Below are 12,808 nucleotides of genomic sequence, written 5' to 3'. Positions count from 1 at the left end.
GGGGGCACAGGGTAAAGCGGGGCACGATGTGGGGCTGCTTTAGGGCTACTTTCCCCTGGGGGTACCTGGGGAGGAGAAGGGCTCCTGGTTCATCCCTTGCGTGCGGGTGCCCTGGGGCCGGCGCTGCCTGGCACCGAGGATTAGTGCTATTTATTTATAGCAAACGCTCCCGTTGAACCTCCCCAACGAGGCCAGGTCCTGCCCGCGGGGCTGAGCACGGCCCCGCTCCCCTGCACTGGCTTTGCAGTTGTGCCCAATTGGCCTCATGGCTCCGTGCACCAACCCTGGAGTGCAGCAAGGAATGGATGCTGGAGCGTGGGGCAGCCCCTGGCCCTGCCTGCAGCTTGGACCTAAACCCAAGCATCCTCCTGCCTGGTCCATGCTCCATCCTCCTCCCCGTGCCCCAGTGCCCAGCTCTGGGCAGCCCTGGGGGTGACACAGGGCTCTGGCAGCCCCATGCCCGCATGACTGCATTGACAGGAGACGGATGATGTGGGAGGGAGCCTGTTTCTGTGCTCCCTCCCTCAGCAACTGCAGTTCTGCTGTTCCAGAACCAGTTCCTCCCAGGCACCTCTCACCTTGGCCGTGGGCAGCTGGAGGCGCCCAGGCCCTCACCGCATCCTGCTCCTTCCTTCCCGCAGGATGCAGTGACGCTGAATGGACCCAGCCCTGTCCTCTGTGAGCATTTATTGGTCTGCAGCGGCTGCGTGGAGCCCAGCTCTCGCCCGGGACCACCCTCCTGGCGCTATTTGGAGGTGGGGGTGCCCTGGCCAGCCTGGAGCAGGGAGTTGGTGGCGTAGTTCTGGAAGAGGGGCTGCAGGAACATGCCCACGGTGCCGAAGACGCAGACAAAGACGAAGATCCACAAGAAGAGGCGGTCGATGACCATGGCCACGTACTTCCAGTCCTCACTCACCTGCGCGGGGCCGCAGGGGGCCGGCTCAGGCCGGGGACCGGGAGCTCAGACCGAGCCTCGCACCGGCTCCATCAGCGCCGCAGCTCCCGGGCCCAGCCCCCGCCGGACCCGTACTGAGCCGGCCTTGGGGGGGCCGCGTTCCCCTGCCCTGAGCCCCCGCCCGCGGTGCCGCGCAGGGCCCGGCCGTGCGGGAGCAGCTCCAGGATGCGGCTGCAGCAGCGAGGGGGGCCCGGGCCAGGCAGAGCCCCCCTCAGTGCACCCGCACAGCGCTTCCTGCGATGCAGCCCTGCACCAGTGCGAGCTGTGCACCCCCAGCCCTGAACCCCCAGCCCTGCCCCTCCACCCCTGCCGGCCCCCCCCACCCCTGCCTGCTCCCCCCAGCGCTGCCCCCCCCAGCCCTGCCCCCCCACCCTTGCCTGCTCCCCCCAGCCCTGCCCGCCCCCTCACCCCAGCCCTCCCCCCACCCCTGCCTTCCCCCCACCCCTGCCCCCCCACCCCTGCCTGCCCCCCTGCCCTGCCCACCCCCCCAGCCCTGCCCGCCCTCCCCACCCCTGCCTGCCCCCCACCCCTGCCCGCCCCCCCAGCCCTGCCTGCCCCCCACCCCTGCCCTCCCCCCCAGCCCTGCCCCCCACCCCTGCCCACACCCCCAGCCCCGCCTGCCCCGCCCAGCCCTGCTTGCCCCCCCCCTCCCTGCCCGCCCCCCCAGCCCTGCTGGCCACAACTCACGCTCTGGTCATCATCCTCGCTGCGCATGTGGTCAGCAATGAAGCGCACGCCGTCCACAGCCTCCTCCAGCCCGCAGGCGCAGCTGGGCGCCGGCGCCTGCCCCTGCCGCTCCCGGTACCCATTGAGCCTGTCGGCCTTGGTGGCACCGGGGTTGGCGTAGCAGGTGCAGGCCCGGGCGCCAGCCCGCAGGAACAGGGTGGCGGTGGTGGTGCCGGCGCGCTCCTGCGTGTGACGGCGTTGGCGCAGGCGCTGGCGGGCGCAGTTCTGGCGCGGCTGCTTCATGAAGAGCAGAGCTGGGAGCTTGCGGAGGAAGAGGGTGCGGACCCAGGGGGGCATCGTGTGCGTGGTGGGCGAGCGGTGGTGCACATTGAGGACGCAGACACTGGTGACGATGGAGAAGGTCACCAGCACCATGGTGAACATGAGGTACTTGCCCACCAGCGGCACGTCCAGGGAGGTGGGAGGCACAATCTTGGAGATGAGCAGCAGGAAGACGGTGAGGGCGAGCAGGACGGAGATGCAGAGCGTCATCTTCTCGCCACAGTCGGACGGGAGGTAGAAGACCAGGATGGCCAAGGAGGTGATGAGGATGCAGGGGATGATGAGGTTGATGGTGTAGAAGAGCGGCTTGCGCCGGATGATGAAGTCGTAGGTGATGTCCACGTAGGTGGAGTCTTCGGGGTTCTCATTGCGCCGGCCTGGCAGTGCCACGATGTCCCACTCGCCACTGGGTGTGAAGTCATCCAGGCTGGCCACCTCGCTCTTCAGCACCAGGTCGATCTCCGTGCGGTCGTAGGTCCAGGAGCGGAACTTCATGGTGCAGTTCTGCTGGTCGAAGGGGAAGTGCTTCACCTCGATCTTGCACGCGCTCTTGTAGATGGCCGGCGGCAGCCAGAAGATGCTGCCGTCGTAGGAGATCACAGCGTTGGAGTAGAAGGACACCTCGTACATGCCGTCGGCACTGGTGCAAAGGGATTCGCTGTCAGCCCTCTCCCTGCCCCACCGGTGCCACAGAATCCCCCCCTGAGCCCCAGATGGGTTGGGGCACCCCAGAAACAAGCCCCTTACTTGTTGTAGAGCACCACGTCGGGCAGCCAGATGTGCTTGGAGGGCAGACGAACCTTCTTCATGTTGTCAAAGTCCTCCGGTTTCCAGGTGAGGCGGTAATCCTCCCACTCCTGCGAGCCACAGGCTCAGCCCGGCCAGGGGGTCCCACCCATGGGGGCCAGAGCAGGGTGCAGCAGGAGGTCCCAGCACAGGGTGGGCATTGGGGTCCCACCCAGGGTGTATAGGGGGGTCCCGGGGCAGGAGGGTTTCAGGGCAGGGTGGAAGAGGGGGTGTCCCATTACAGGGTGGGCACTGGGGTCCCTCCCAGGAGGGTATGAGGGGGCTCAGGGCAGGGAGGTCCCAAGGTAGAGTGAATGGGGGGTCCTGGGCAGGGTGAAGTTGGGGTTCTGGGGCAGGGTGAATGGGGGGTCCCGGCGCAGGGTCCAGAGCTCCCACCTGGGTCAGCCAAACGTTGGTGGTCATGATCTGCTCCCGCTCGTGCTGTGGGGAGAGCAATGGAGGAGCGGTGATGCTGGGTGCTGGGGGGGAGGAAGGGGCACGGGGGGACGGGGAGCTGAGCCCCAGCAGCTCACCACGCTGATGAGCTGCGCCAGTGACACCATCAGCTGCACGGTCACCAGCTCGGAGCCGTTGGTCGCCGGCCGGATCAGCTTGTTGTACCGGGCCGGGTCCAGCAGATACTCCACCAGCCGCTCCTCCGTGTCCGTGCCCAGGCCCCCTGCGGGAGGGGGGGAGGCTGAGCACGGGGGGGGGGGGTCTCTCCCGGCTCCGGGCTGAGGCTCTCGGGGCAACGAAGGGGAATGGGGACCCCTGGGGGCTGCGGAGCCTTTCGGGGCCGGACCGGGCCTGGAGCCTCGGGCGGGGCGGGGCAGCAGGAGGGAGCCGGTACCGGGTCCACACCAAGACCGTGCGTGGTCGGTACCGGACGGGTCTGTGCAATAGGGAGTTGGTGCAGTCCCCTCCGCGCCAGTGCCGGTGCCGGTTCCCGCCCCCCCGAACCCCGGCACTTACGTTTGAGGGCGGCGAGGAGGCAAAGGACGCGGAGCAGCGCCATGGGGGCGGCCCGATGCCGCTGCCGGTGCCGCTGCCGGTGCGCGGGCGCTGTCCCCGGTGCTGCCCGCGCTCTCCGCGGTGCTGGAGCCGGCGGCGGCGGCGGCCCGGGCGGGGCGGCCCCGGGCGGGAGGCGGTGCCGGGAGCTGCGCCGGGGCCGCCCCGCGCTCAGCCGCCGTCACCGCCGCCGTCACCGGCCCGTGGCCATCCCCGCCTCCGCCGCGGGTTCACCGGGAGCGGGCGGCACGGCGGCTCCTGCAGCCCCAGCGGGGCGGGGGGGGGGGGGCAGAGCTGCCGGTAGAGCCGAAGCGCCCCACACACGGGAGCGGGTGTTGGGGCCACCCCGGGACCCCCGCACCTCAGGAGCCCCCTCGGTTCCCCCCCCCCGGCCGGTTGTACCCCCCCCTCAACTCCCAACGCAGGGGCGTGGCCAGCGTGAGGGGCGTGGTCACATGTGGGGCGTGGCTACCGGGACTGGACCCGCCCCCTCCTGCTCTGCAGCGCCTCCTCGCGTCACTTCCGGCCGGGCGGCGTTCCGCCCGGTGTGCTGAGGCTTCCGGCGGTTGCGGCCTCGCCCCTTCCGTTAGCGGCGGGAGGGGGCGCTTCCGGCGAGCGGGGCCGTCCCGCCGCCATCTTGCGGCGGCTGCGGGGGCTGCGGCGGCGGCGGCGGCGGCGGAGCGGGTCCCTCCATGGGAAGATGCAGCGGGCGGGGCCGGAGGAGGCGGCGGGGGCGCAGGCGGCGGCGGGGGGGGGGAGCGCGGCCCCCGCCGGGCGGCTCCTGAGGCGGGAGCTGCGGCTGCTCGAGTCCATCTTCCACCGCGGCCACGAGCGGTTCCGCATCGGCAGCGCCTGCCCCGACGAGATCAGCTGCGAGTTCGTGCCGGGCACCGCGGACCGCGCCGGGGGCTCCGCGGCCCGGGAGCCGCCGCCGGGGCCCGTCCGCATCCACTGCAACATCACGGTGAGGCCCGGCAGGGTCTCCCCGCAGCCCCCGGGGCTCGGCCCCGCCTGGGCTGGGTGGGTGCGGACTCCGGGTGCCGCGGCAGGCACGCCTGGTGCTTCCCCTGCAGCGGGGATACCGGGGGGGGGGTCCTGGTTTCGATGCAGGTCCCCAGCACCGGAGCATCCCCGCCTCCCGCTGCTCCCCGGGCTGGGGCTGCAGCTGCAGCTGCAGCAGAGACCTGGGGCCAGAGCAGGGCTTTGGGTCCTGTTCGGGGGAGGGAGGCTGCAGGCACCCACAGCCCGATCCCTGGGGGCTGTGTGAGGGATGTGGGGCTGCAGCGCCCTGGCGTTGCTGCTCTGTGCCCCGCCGGCTGTGGCGGTGGCAGGGGGGCAGTTGCAGCAGCTCGAGCACCACTTTCTCCTCGTCTCCAGGAGTCTTACCCAGCCGTGCCCCCGATCTGGTCTGTGGAGTCAGACGATCCGAGCCTGGCCGCTATCCTGGAGAGGCTGGTGGAAGTCAGGAGAGGAGACACGCTGGTGAGGGGCTGCTGCGGGGCTGAGGGGAGGGTAGAGCCCAGCTGCATGGGTCTTCAGGAGCTGCCCGTCCCCTCTGCTCTGGTGAGAGCCCACCGGCAGCACTGGGTGCAGGTCTGGTTAAAAGCATAAAAAGGACACGGAGTTGTTGGAGCAAGGCCAGAGGAGGCCACAGGGATGCTCAGGGGCTGGAGCACCTCCTGTATGGAGCTAGGCTGAGAACACTGGGGCTGTTCAGCCTGGAGAAGAGAAGCTGCGTGGAGACCTCAGAGCGTCTTCCAGTGTCTGAAGGGGGCTATAAGGATGCTGGAGACGGACCTTCATTAGGGACTGTAGCGACAGGACAAGAGGGGGTGGGTTCAAACTGAAACAGGGGAAGTTCAGGTTAGAGATAAGGAAGAAGCTCTTCCCTGTGAAGGTGCTGAGGCGCTGGAATGGGTTTCCCGAAGGAAGCTGTGAATGCTCCATCCCAGGCGATGTTCAAGGCCAGGTTGGACAGAGACTTAGGTGATGCAGTTTAGTGCAGGGTGTCCCTGCCCCTGGCAGGGGTTTGGAGCTGGATGATCTTAAGCTCCTTTCCAACCCAGACCATTCTGTGATTCTAACTTTGGGATGAGCAGCTCTTGATTTGGATGATGGGGCCTGATTCCCCAGCTTGAAGGAGGGCAGCCTCTGGGCCTTTGTTCCCTTGTTTGTGAGGGAGGGCATTGCAGCACCAAGGGCTTGGGGTGGGGGCCTCTGCACTTCTCTTGACTCTTGTCTGCTCTCTGGACAGCTTCTGCAGCACCTGAAGCGAATCATCTCTGACCTGTGCAAACTCTACAACCTCCCCCAACATCCCGATGTGGAGATGCTGGACCAGCCTCTGCCAGCAGAACAGGTCAGTGCCTTAGAACGGGAGCTCTCTGGAGCCTGCTTTCGAGCCCTGGAGGAGGAATGGGACAGGTGAGGGGTTGATATCCTCTCCTTGTGCTGGATCCCTGTCTTGGGAGATGCTAACCTGCTCTGCTGGTCCTTGGAGCTGCTTAACTGCTCATGCACAGCTTCCTGGGAAGGCTCTTGGCTTCAGTCTGCTTTTAATATGGTTCTGTGTGTAAATGGCCTGTCACCTTGCCTTGGGAGAGCCTGGGAATACAGGAGTGTTGCCACAGGAACCTGACAGAGCAGTCACAGAATCACAGAATGGTTTGGGTTGGAAAGGACCTTAAGATCATCCAGTTCCAACCCCCTGCCATGGGCAGGGACACCTCACACTAGACCGTGTCACCCAAGGCCTCGTCCAGCCTGGCCTTGAACACTGCCAGGGATGGAGCATTTACAGCTTCTCTGGGCACCCTGTGCTAGCTCCTCAGCACCCCCACAGGGAAGAGCTTCTGCCTTACACCCAACCTGAACTTCCCCTATTTCACTTTAAACCCATTGCCCCGGTCCTGTCTTCATCTCTGGCCCTTTGTCCCTGCAGAGCACACAGGAGGAGGTGTCCTCTGAGGAGGAAGACGAAGAGATGCCGGAGGTAAGGGCCCCGTGGTGTCCGTGGGAGAGCTGAGCACAGGGTGCTGTCTGCAGCAAAGTGCGGGGCACGGGGCTTATGCCTGGGAAGAGCCCCAAGGGCTGGAGCTTGGGCTCAGCACATTGCTGGTCCTGATCCGTGGATGGGACCGTGTGTTCACACCCCGGGGCTGGCAGCAGCCCAGCTGAGCAGGAGCCCCTCGGGCAGCTTCTCTGCTTGTGCTGCTGTGCTCTGGAGCCTGCAGGGTCCTCCGCAGTGCAGCGCAGCGGGGGCATTTCCGGGCTGGCACTGGCAGCAGGGAGAGCACACTTGAGCTTGAGCTTGAGCATGGGACTCCCACGGTGAGGATGAGGAGGGCTGGGCTGAGCGTGCACCAAGCTCATTGGCAGGAGCAGCAGAGGCAGCCAGAGCTCACTGCAGGCTGTGAATATCCTCCTGCGGAACCCACAGCCTCGGGTTGTTTGGTTTGTGGTTTAGAGCTCTACAAGTGGGTGGAATCATCTCCAGTCTCCATGGTGATGTTTAGTGCTGGCTCACACTGCTCCTGGCACTGAGGGGCCCTGCAGGACCTGGGGCAGCCCCACACCGAGGGGGCCCTGGGGGCTTCCCATTGTCCCTGGGGTGCTAAATCAAGGCCAGCTTTTGCCAGGGTCCTCACAGAAACTGGTACCAGCATCTCCCAATCTGGGATTTGTGCTCATGTTCCTGTGGGCTGGGAGAGGAACCCTCAGGAGCTGAGTGCTTCCCTCTCCTGCTTTCTGCTGCCACTGTGCACCGTGGTTTGGACCAGAGGTTTGGCTTTGTTGGGCTGTGCTGGGGGAACAGAGCAGAGCAGAGCAGCAGAGCCAGGCCCTGCTGCAAGATGCTTTGTGCAGGTTAATCCACTCGAGGGATTTTGTGGCAGGATCTGTTTTCCTGTGTGATGCTCTAGAAATGTCCCAGGCCCTTTTGAAACTGCTGCTCCTCCATAATAGCAGCACCAGGCCTGGAGAGGCTCAAGTCAAGCCTCGTCCAGAGGATTTAACACCACTGTTGGAGCTGTGTGTACCCACGGCTCTTTGCTGGCAGCTTCAGGTAGGGATCTCTGTGTACTGCCACGGTGCACGGGGAGAGATCCTGCAGTGCCTCCTGGTTGCCGTGACACAGCTGGGGTCTTGCACATGTGGGCCTGAGGAGTGGTGGGGTGGAGCTGGAGAGGGTCCAGTGAAGGGCACAGGGATGCTCAGGGGTCTGGAGCATCTCTGTGGTGAGAAGAGACTGCAGGAGCTGGGCCTGGTCAGTCGAAGAAGAGCAGTCTGGAAGGGGATCCCACCAATGCAGATCAGTATCTCAAGGGTGGTACCAGCAGGATGGGGCCAGACTCTTTCCAGTGGTGCCCAGTGACAGGATGAGGAGCGAGGGCCAGAAACTAACACACACCAAGTGTCACCAAGACAGGAGGGTGGCAGAGCCGTGGCCCAGGCTGCCCGGGGGTGGTTGTGGCCCTGCCTTTGGACTGGATGAGCTCCAGGGGTCCCTTCCAACCGCGGTAACTGAAGGGGTTGATGGGCAGAGTCTCTGCTGGGCTTGGGGAGGTCACTGGGAGTGCTGCCCACTGGAGAGCTGAGCTGCTCTGCAGAGCCTCCCTGCTGTGAGCCATCACCTCTTTGTGAGGGGGGAGCCCTGCCCCACTCAATGGGAAGGTGGGGTGCTCCCTTTGTGCTGCTGGTGCTGGGGTTTTGCTTGTGAAGGGCAAGCAGCACAAGGCAGTGTCCAGAGGCATAGAGCTGAGGTGCAGGCACATTGTGCTTGCGTGGAGCTTCCTGGGGAGCATTTGTCACATTGGGGACTACTTGTAAACAGGCCTGAGGCTTGGCAGGGAAGAATCCACCTGGAGGCATCCAGGGAAGAGCAGAGCTGTGTGAGCCCAGGTCAGTGTGGGAAGGGGACGTGTGCTGCTCTGCTGGGCAGCAGGAGCCTGGTGCCTGAGCCCTCATCACTGAGCAATCCCCAGCCTTGTGTCTTCCATCCTCTTTGTGCCTCGGATCAGGGCTTGGGACTTCCTGAGAGGGAGAGTCACTGGGAATCCTTCCTGGTGCAGGGCAGCCTTTGCCTGCAGGGAGGAGCAAAGACAAGTTAGAGTCTCCTCCTAACTCCCCTTTCCCCTTCCCAGGATTCTGAGGACTTGGACCACTATGAGATGAAAGAGGAAGAACCGGCAGATGGGAAGAAGATGGAGGATGAAGGCATTGGGAAGGAGAACTTGGCCATCCTAGAGAAAATCAAAAAGAATCAGAGGCAAGATTACTTAAATGTACGTGTCCCGCGCAGGCGGGCGGGCGGACTGGGGTCTGGCCCTGGCCCCGGCCCCGGGTACAGCAGGGGCTGCTGCACAGGCTGGGCCTCGACAGGGGAGTAACTGTGGGTCTCGGGTGCCTCTGAGCCATTGGTGCTCCTGCAGGGAGCTCTGGGGTTCCCCTCTGCTCCCTGCACCTCGCTCAGCGCCATGGAGGGCACTGGTGGGTTGAGGGTTGTGATCCTGGGCTGAGCTTCTCATGCAGTTGAGAGGTTCCTGCTGCCTGGGGTGGCATCTGTGGGGCAGGAGGAGTTGCTGTAGGGGGAAAGGGAAAGACATGGGGACAGTGGGAGGTCTGGGTTTGAGGCTGGACCGAGCAGCAGCCGTGGTGCTGGCAGTGTAACAGTGCAGTGTCCCCCGCAGGGTGCAGTGTCTGGGTCTGTGCAGGCCACCGACCGGCTGATGAAGGAGCTCAGGGATATTTACCGATCACCAAGTTTCAAGGGCGGTAAGTGCCAAGGGGGCCCAGGCTGGGGCTGCTCCCTCCTCACTCCCCAGGGCATCCCAAGGGCCTCAGAGCTGCTTCAGTGCCTCTGCGAGGGAGCAGAACAGCCTCATCAGTGCTGGGAGGATTAGCCCTGAGGGGGATGGTGCTCCCACGGCTTTCCTATGCCCAAGGACTTGGGAAGGAGCAGCCATAGGAAAAGTGCTGCCCTCAGGAATGTCCTTCTGGATAAGTGCTGCTTTTGGGGGGGGGCTCTGCCAGGCTGAGGGTGTGCTGCAGTTCAAAGGATTTGGAAAGCTGGGTGGTGGCTGGGCCCGCTGTGAGGTGTCCCCCGCAGTGACAGCCCTTCTCTGCCCTGCAGGATACTATGCAGTTGAACTAGTGAACGACAGCCTGTACGATTGGAACGTCAAACTCCTGAAGTAGGTGCCATTGGTTGGGATCTTGCAACTGTGGTGTGGGACCAAAGCATCCCTGTGAGCCAGAGGGGAAGTGAGCAGGGCAGGGGAGCACCTTGGGTTAGGCTCTCTCTTGGGCAGCTCGTTTGCTGTCCACACATCCCAAAGGAAGGAACATCTCCAGAGAAAGGGGAGATGATCTGAGGGCTCTGCAAGTCTGTCTGCTGTTCCTAGAGTCCTGGAAGAGGTTCATCAGACAAAACCCCGAGCTCTCACACCCTCCAGACACCAGTGCTGCCTTTGCTTGGGCCAGGCAGGCTTTATATTTAAGCTGGCAGCATGCACAAAGGGTTGATGGTCTTCTCTGCAAGCCAGGAGCACAATGCTGACAGCCCGTGCTGTCACTGCCCCCAGGGTGAGACCATCCAGGTACAGTAGTGCCGGGGCCGGTGGCAGTGAGTGCGGTGGAGCCGAGTGCACGGCCCTGCCTGAGCCTCTGGCCTCCTCCTTGCCAGGGTTGATGAGGACAGCGCTTTGCACAATGATCTCCAGATCCTCAAAGAGAAAGAAGGAGCAGATTTCATCCTCCTCAACTTCTCCTTTAAAGTAAGGCCTGTGCCTCCCCTCCTTGAGCTGCTGCTGCCTCAGCGGGTCCTCAGGCAATGTTCCTTCATGCCTTTGCTTTTTGCTTCCCTCTGTTCCAGGATAACTTTCCTTTCGATCCACCCTTCGTAAGGGTCGTGTCCCCAGTGCTGTCAGGGGGGTAAGTACCTGCTCCACGAGCTTACAGCGCTGCTCCTGCAGCAGCTTTCAGTGCTGACAGCCCCACAGTCTCCCTGGCACAAGCTGGCAGTGATTCTTGGGGAGGCAGAGATGGGGCTTTCCCTTTTGTGTGTTTCTCCATCTGAGGAAACAGTTTTGTGTCTGTCTCTGCCCTGACTTTGCCTCGTTCCTCCCCCAAGGTATGTCCTGGGTGGTGGTGCCATCTGCATGGAGCTACTTACGAAGCAGGTGGGTACCTCTGGGCTGTGCTTTGTGTTCCTGCTGCTGCCTGGAGCTGCCCTCACTGTGCTCTGCTCTGCTCTGTCTGTCAGGGCTGGAGCAGCGCCTACTCCATCGAGTCGGTGATCATGCAGATCAGTGCGACCCTGGTGAAAGGGAAGGCACGAGTGCAGTTTGGAGCCAATAAGGTAGGGCTTGCTCGGTGCAAGGGGGCTTGAGGCATGGCTGGGAGCAGTGTGGAGCCACACTGATGGGCACCCTGGCTTCCCTTGCAGAATCAGTACAGCCTGACCAGAGCCCAGCAGTCCTACAAGTCCCTGGTTCAGATCCATGAGAAGAATGGTAAGGGCTGAGGGATGGAGCATGCGCTTCCTGCTAAGCCAGGCTCCCCTCGGCTGAGCAGCCGCATGAGCCATTGCCCCAAGCACAGAGGTCACCTGGAGTGAGGTCATTTGGGCTGTTGGTCGATCAGGAGCTCCCCATGACCCAACAGAATGTGCACTTGAGCCCAGAACCTCCCCCTTGTGCGGGGAGCACCCCCTAAGTGGGAGCAGCAGGTCATGGAGGGGATCCTGCCCCTCTGCTGTGCTCTGGGGAGACCTCGGAGCAGCTCCAGTGCCTAAAGGGGCTACAGGAAACCTGGAGAGGGGCTTGGGACAAGGGCCTGTAGGGACAGGGCAAGGGGAATGGCTTGAACCTGCCCGAGGGGAGACTGAGCTGAGCTCTTAGGCAGAAGCTCTTCCCTGTGAGGGTGCTGAGGCGCTGGCACAGGGTGCCCAGAGAAGCTGTGGCTGCCCCATCCCTGGCAGTGCTCGAGGCCAGGTTGGACACAGGGCTTGGAGCAAGCTGCTCCAGTGGAAGGGGTCCCTGCCATGGCAGGGGCTGGAGCAGGAGGAGCTTTAAGCTCTCTCCCAGGTAGTTCTGTGCTAGCCATCAAGAGCAGGTGCTGCAGCGCAGAGCACGTGGCTGCACCATCCTCTGGAGAAAGCAGGTCCCTGTTTGTGTGCTGGTGATGAAAGAAGCCTCCTGGTACTGTGGGACATGCAGCCCTTTGGCAGCAGGACTCTGTGTGGTCGTGCTGCTGCTTCCAGCTTTGCATTCCCTCCTGTTCCCAGTGTCCCTCATGGATCTCTCTCCTTTCAGGCTGGTACACACCGCCCAAGGAGGATGGCTAGCATGGATACTGCAGAACCAACCTCATCTTCTGGATGCTCTACTAGGATCTCTATGCTTTCTCCTGGGACGTAATAGCTCTGCCTGTTGCAGGACAATAATGGCTGTTTAAAAACTCTAAATGAAACTGTTTAAAGCAGTTGGGACTGAGCGACACCACTTGCTGGACCCTCGCTAGCAGCAATTCTTGTTTAAGACAAACTTCCTGAGCCTCTTGTATCGCTGGAACCTTTCGACTCTGCTCCGGTCTCGAGCATCCTCCTTACCTATGCTATTGGATTTAATTTATTTTCTTATTTCATGTACACTGCTTTTTTTTTGTTACAGTGTATGATGGATGTGTATGGAAAAATGTATCTTTGGAGAAAAGTTACAGTTTGTTAATTTGAATATCCTGGTCTCAGTCCTGTCATTTCTTCTGCCCCTGGCCCAGGGGGCACAGGAGCATGCCGGCCTCTCGGGGTGGTGGCCACACGAGCCATGCAGGAAGGGCTGCAACAGCGGGCTTGGAAGAAGACGACCCTTTGGGCACCAGGGGAGAAGGGCATCTGTCCCCTTTGCTTGTCCTCTGGAAGTGGAGAGGGGAAGGTCTTGAGGCATTCTGTGGATGAGGGGTTTGCAGGTGTCCCTCCGACCTTCTCCATGGTCTTGTCTTGCCGAGCAGTGGGAGAATGAGCAAGCCTGGAGCTGTAGCCCCTCTGCCCTACCT

The 12,808-nt window shown here is 63.1% G+C and overlaps 3 protein-coding genes across 4 annotated transcripts in view; 1 reads left to right on the top strand and 2 right to left on the bottom strand.

Moving 5' to 3' along the window:
• Window positions 1–12,808, bottom strand: part of ATP8B2 (ATPase phospholipid transporting 8B2) — a 103,012-nt gene that overhangs the window by 70,720 nt on the left and 19,484 nt on the right. The window lies entirely within an intron of this gene.
• CHRNB2 (cholinergic receptor nicotinic beta 2 subunit) lies at window positions 671–3,881 on the bottom strand. Its single transcript, XM_061375264.1, has 6 exons — window positions 3,722–3,881; window positions 3,283–3,428; window positions 3,146–3,190; window positions 2,711–2,820; window positions 1,643–2,603; window positions 671–916 (listed from the first exon to the last, which is right to left on the bottom strand). Exons 1-6 carry the CDS (start codon window positions 3,762–3,764, stop codon window positions 746–748), a joined length of 1,476 nt encoding a protein of 491 aa, XP_061231248.1. The 5' UTR covers window positions 3,765–3,881; the 3' UTR covers window positions 671–745.
• UBE2Q1 (ubiquitin conjugating enzyme E2 Q1) lies at window positions 4,318–12,489 on the top strand. 2 transcript variants are annotated; one of them, XM_061375326.1, is made up of 14 exons: window positions 4,318–4,721; window positions 5,135–5,239; window positions 6,012–6,116; window positions 6,699–6,749; window positions 8,899–9,039; window positions 9,445–9,529; window positions 9,888–9,948; window positions 10,339–10,353; window positions 10,440–10,530; window positions 10,629–10,687; window positions 10,887–10,935; window positions 11,019–11,114; window positions 11,202–11,268; window positions 12,070–12,489. In XM_061375326.1, exons 1-14 carry the CDS (start codon window positions 4,458–4,460, stop codon window positions 12,099–12,101), a joined length of 1,221 nt encoding a protein of 406 aa, XP_061231310.1. In that variant the 5' UTR covers window positions 4,318–4,457; the 3' UTR covers window positions 12,102–12,489. The 2 variants fall into 2 exon arrangements, with proteins under 2 accessions (XP_061231310.1, XP_061231311.1); XM_061375327.1 differs by lacking the exon at window positions 10,339–10,353 and having other exon boundaries at window positions 4,368–4,721.

The sequence above is a fragment of the Neopsephotus bourkii genome, unplaced genomic scaffold (assembly GCF_033783945.1).
Source record: "Neopsephotus bourkii isolate Nb327-2 ecotype Australia unplaced genomic scaffold, CSIRO-AGI_Nbou_v1 NB_1660, whole genome shotgun sequence".
In the NCBI taxonomy this organism is placed as follows: Eukaryota; Metazoa; Chordata; class Aves; order Psittaciformes; family Psittacidae; genus Neopsephotus; species Neopsephotus bourkii.
The sequence above is the reverse complement of the archived record's forward strand: the minus strand, read 5'-3'. Positions and strand labels throughout refer to the sequence as shown.

Bases quoted from the DNA above. Each gene is read 5' to 3' on its own strand.
- CHRNB2 (XM_061375264.1), bottom strand. From the start codon at position 3,764: ATGGCGCTGCTCCGCGTCCTTTGCCTCCTCGCCGCCCTCAAAC. The intron at 3,429-3,721 runs GTAAGTGCCGGG...CCCCTCCCGCAG, and splicing joins CCTCCTCGCCGCCCTCAAAC to GGGGCCTGGGCACGGACACG. The intron at 2,821-3,145 runs GTGGGAGCTCTG...TGTGGCTCGCAG, and splicing joins CCAACGTTTGGCTGACCCAG to GAGTGGGAGGATTACCGCCT.
- UBE2Q1 (XM_061375326.1), top strand. From the start codon at position 4,458: ATGCAGCGGGCGGGGCCGGAGGAGGCGGCGGGGGCGCAGGCGGCGGCG. The intron at 10,936-11,018 runs GTGGGTACCTCT...TCTGTCTGTCAG, and splicing joins TGGAGCTACTTACGAAGCAG to GGCTGGAGCAGCGCCTACTC. The intron at 11,269-12,069 runs GTAAGGGCTGAG...CTCTCCTTTCAG, and splicing joins TCAGATCCATGAGAAGAATG to GCTGGTACACACCGCCCAAG.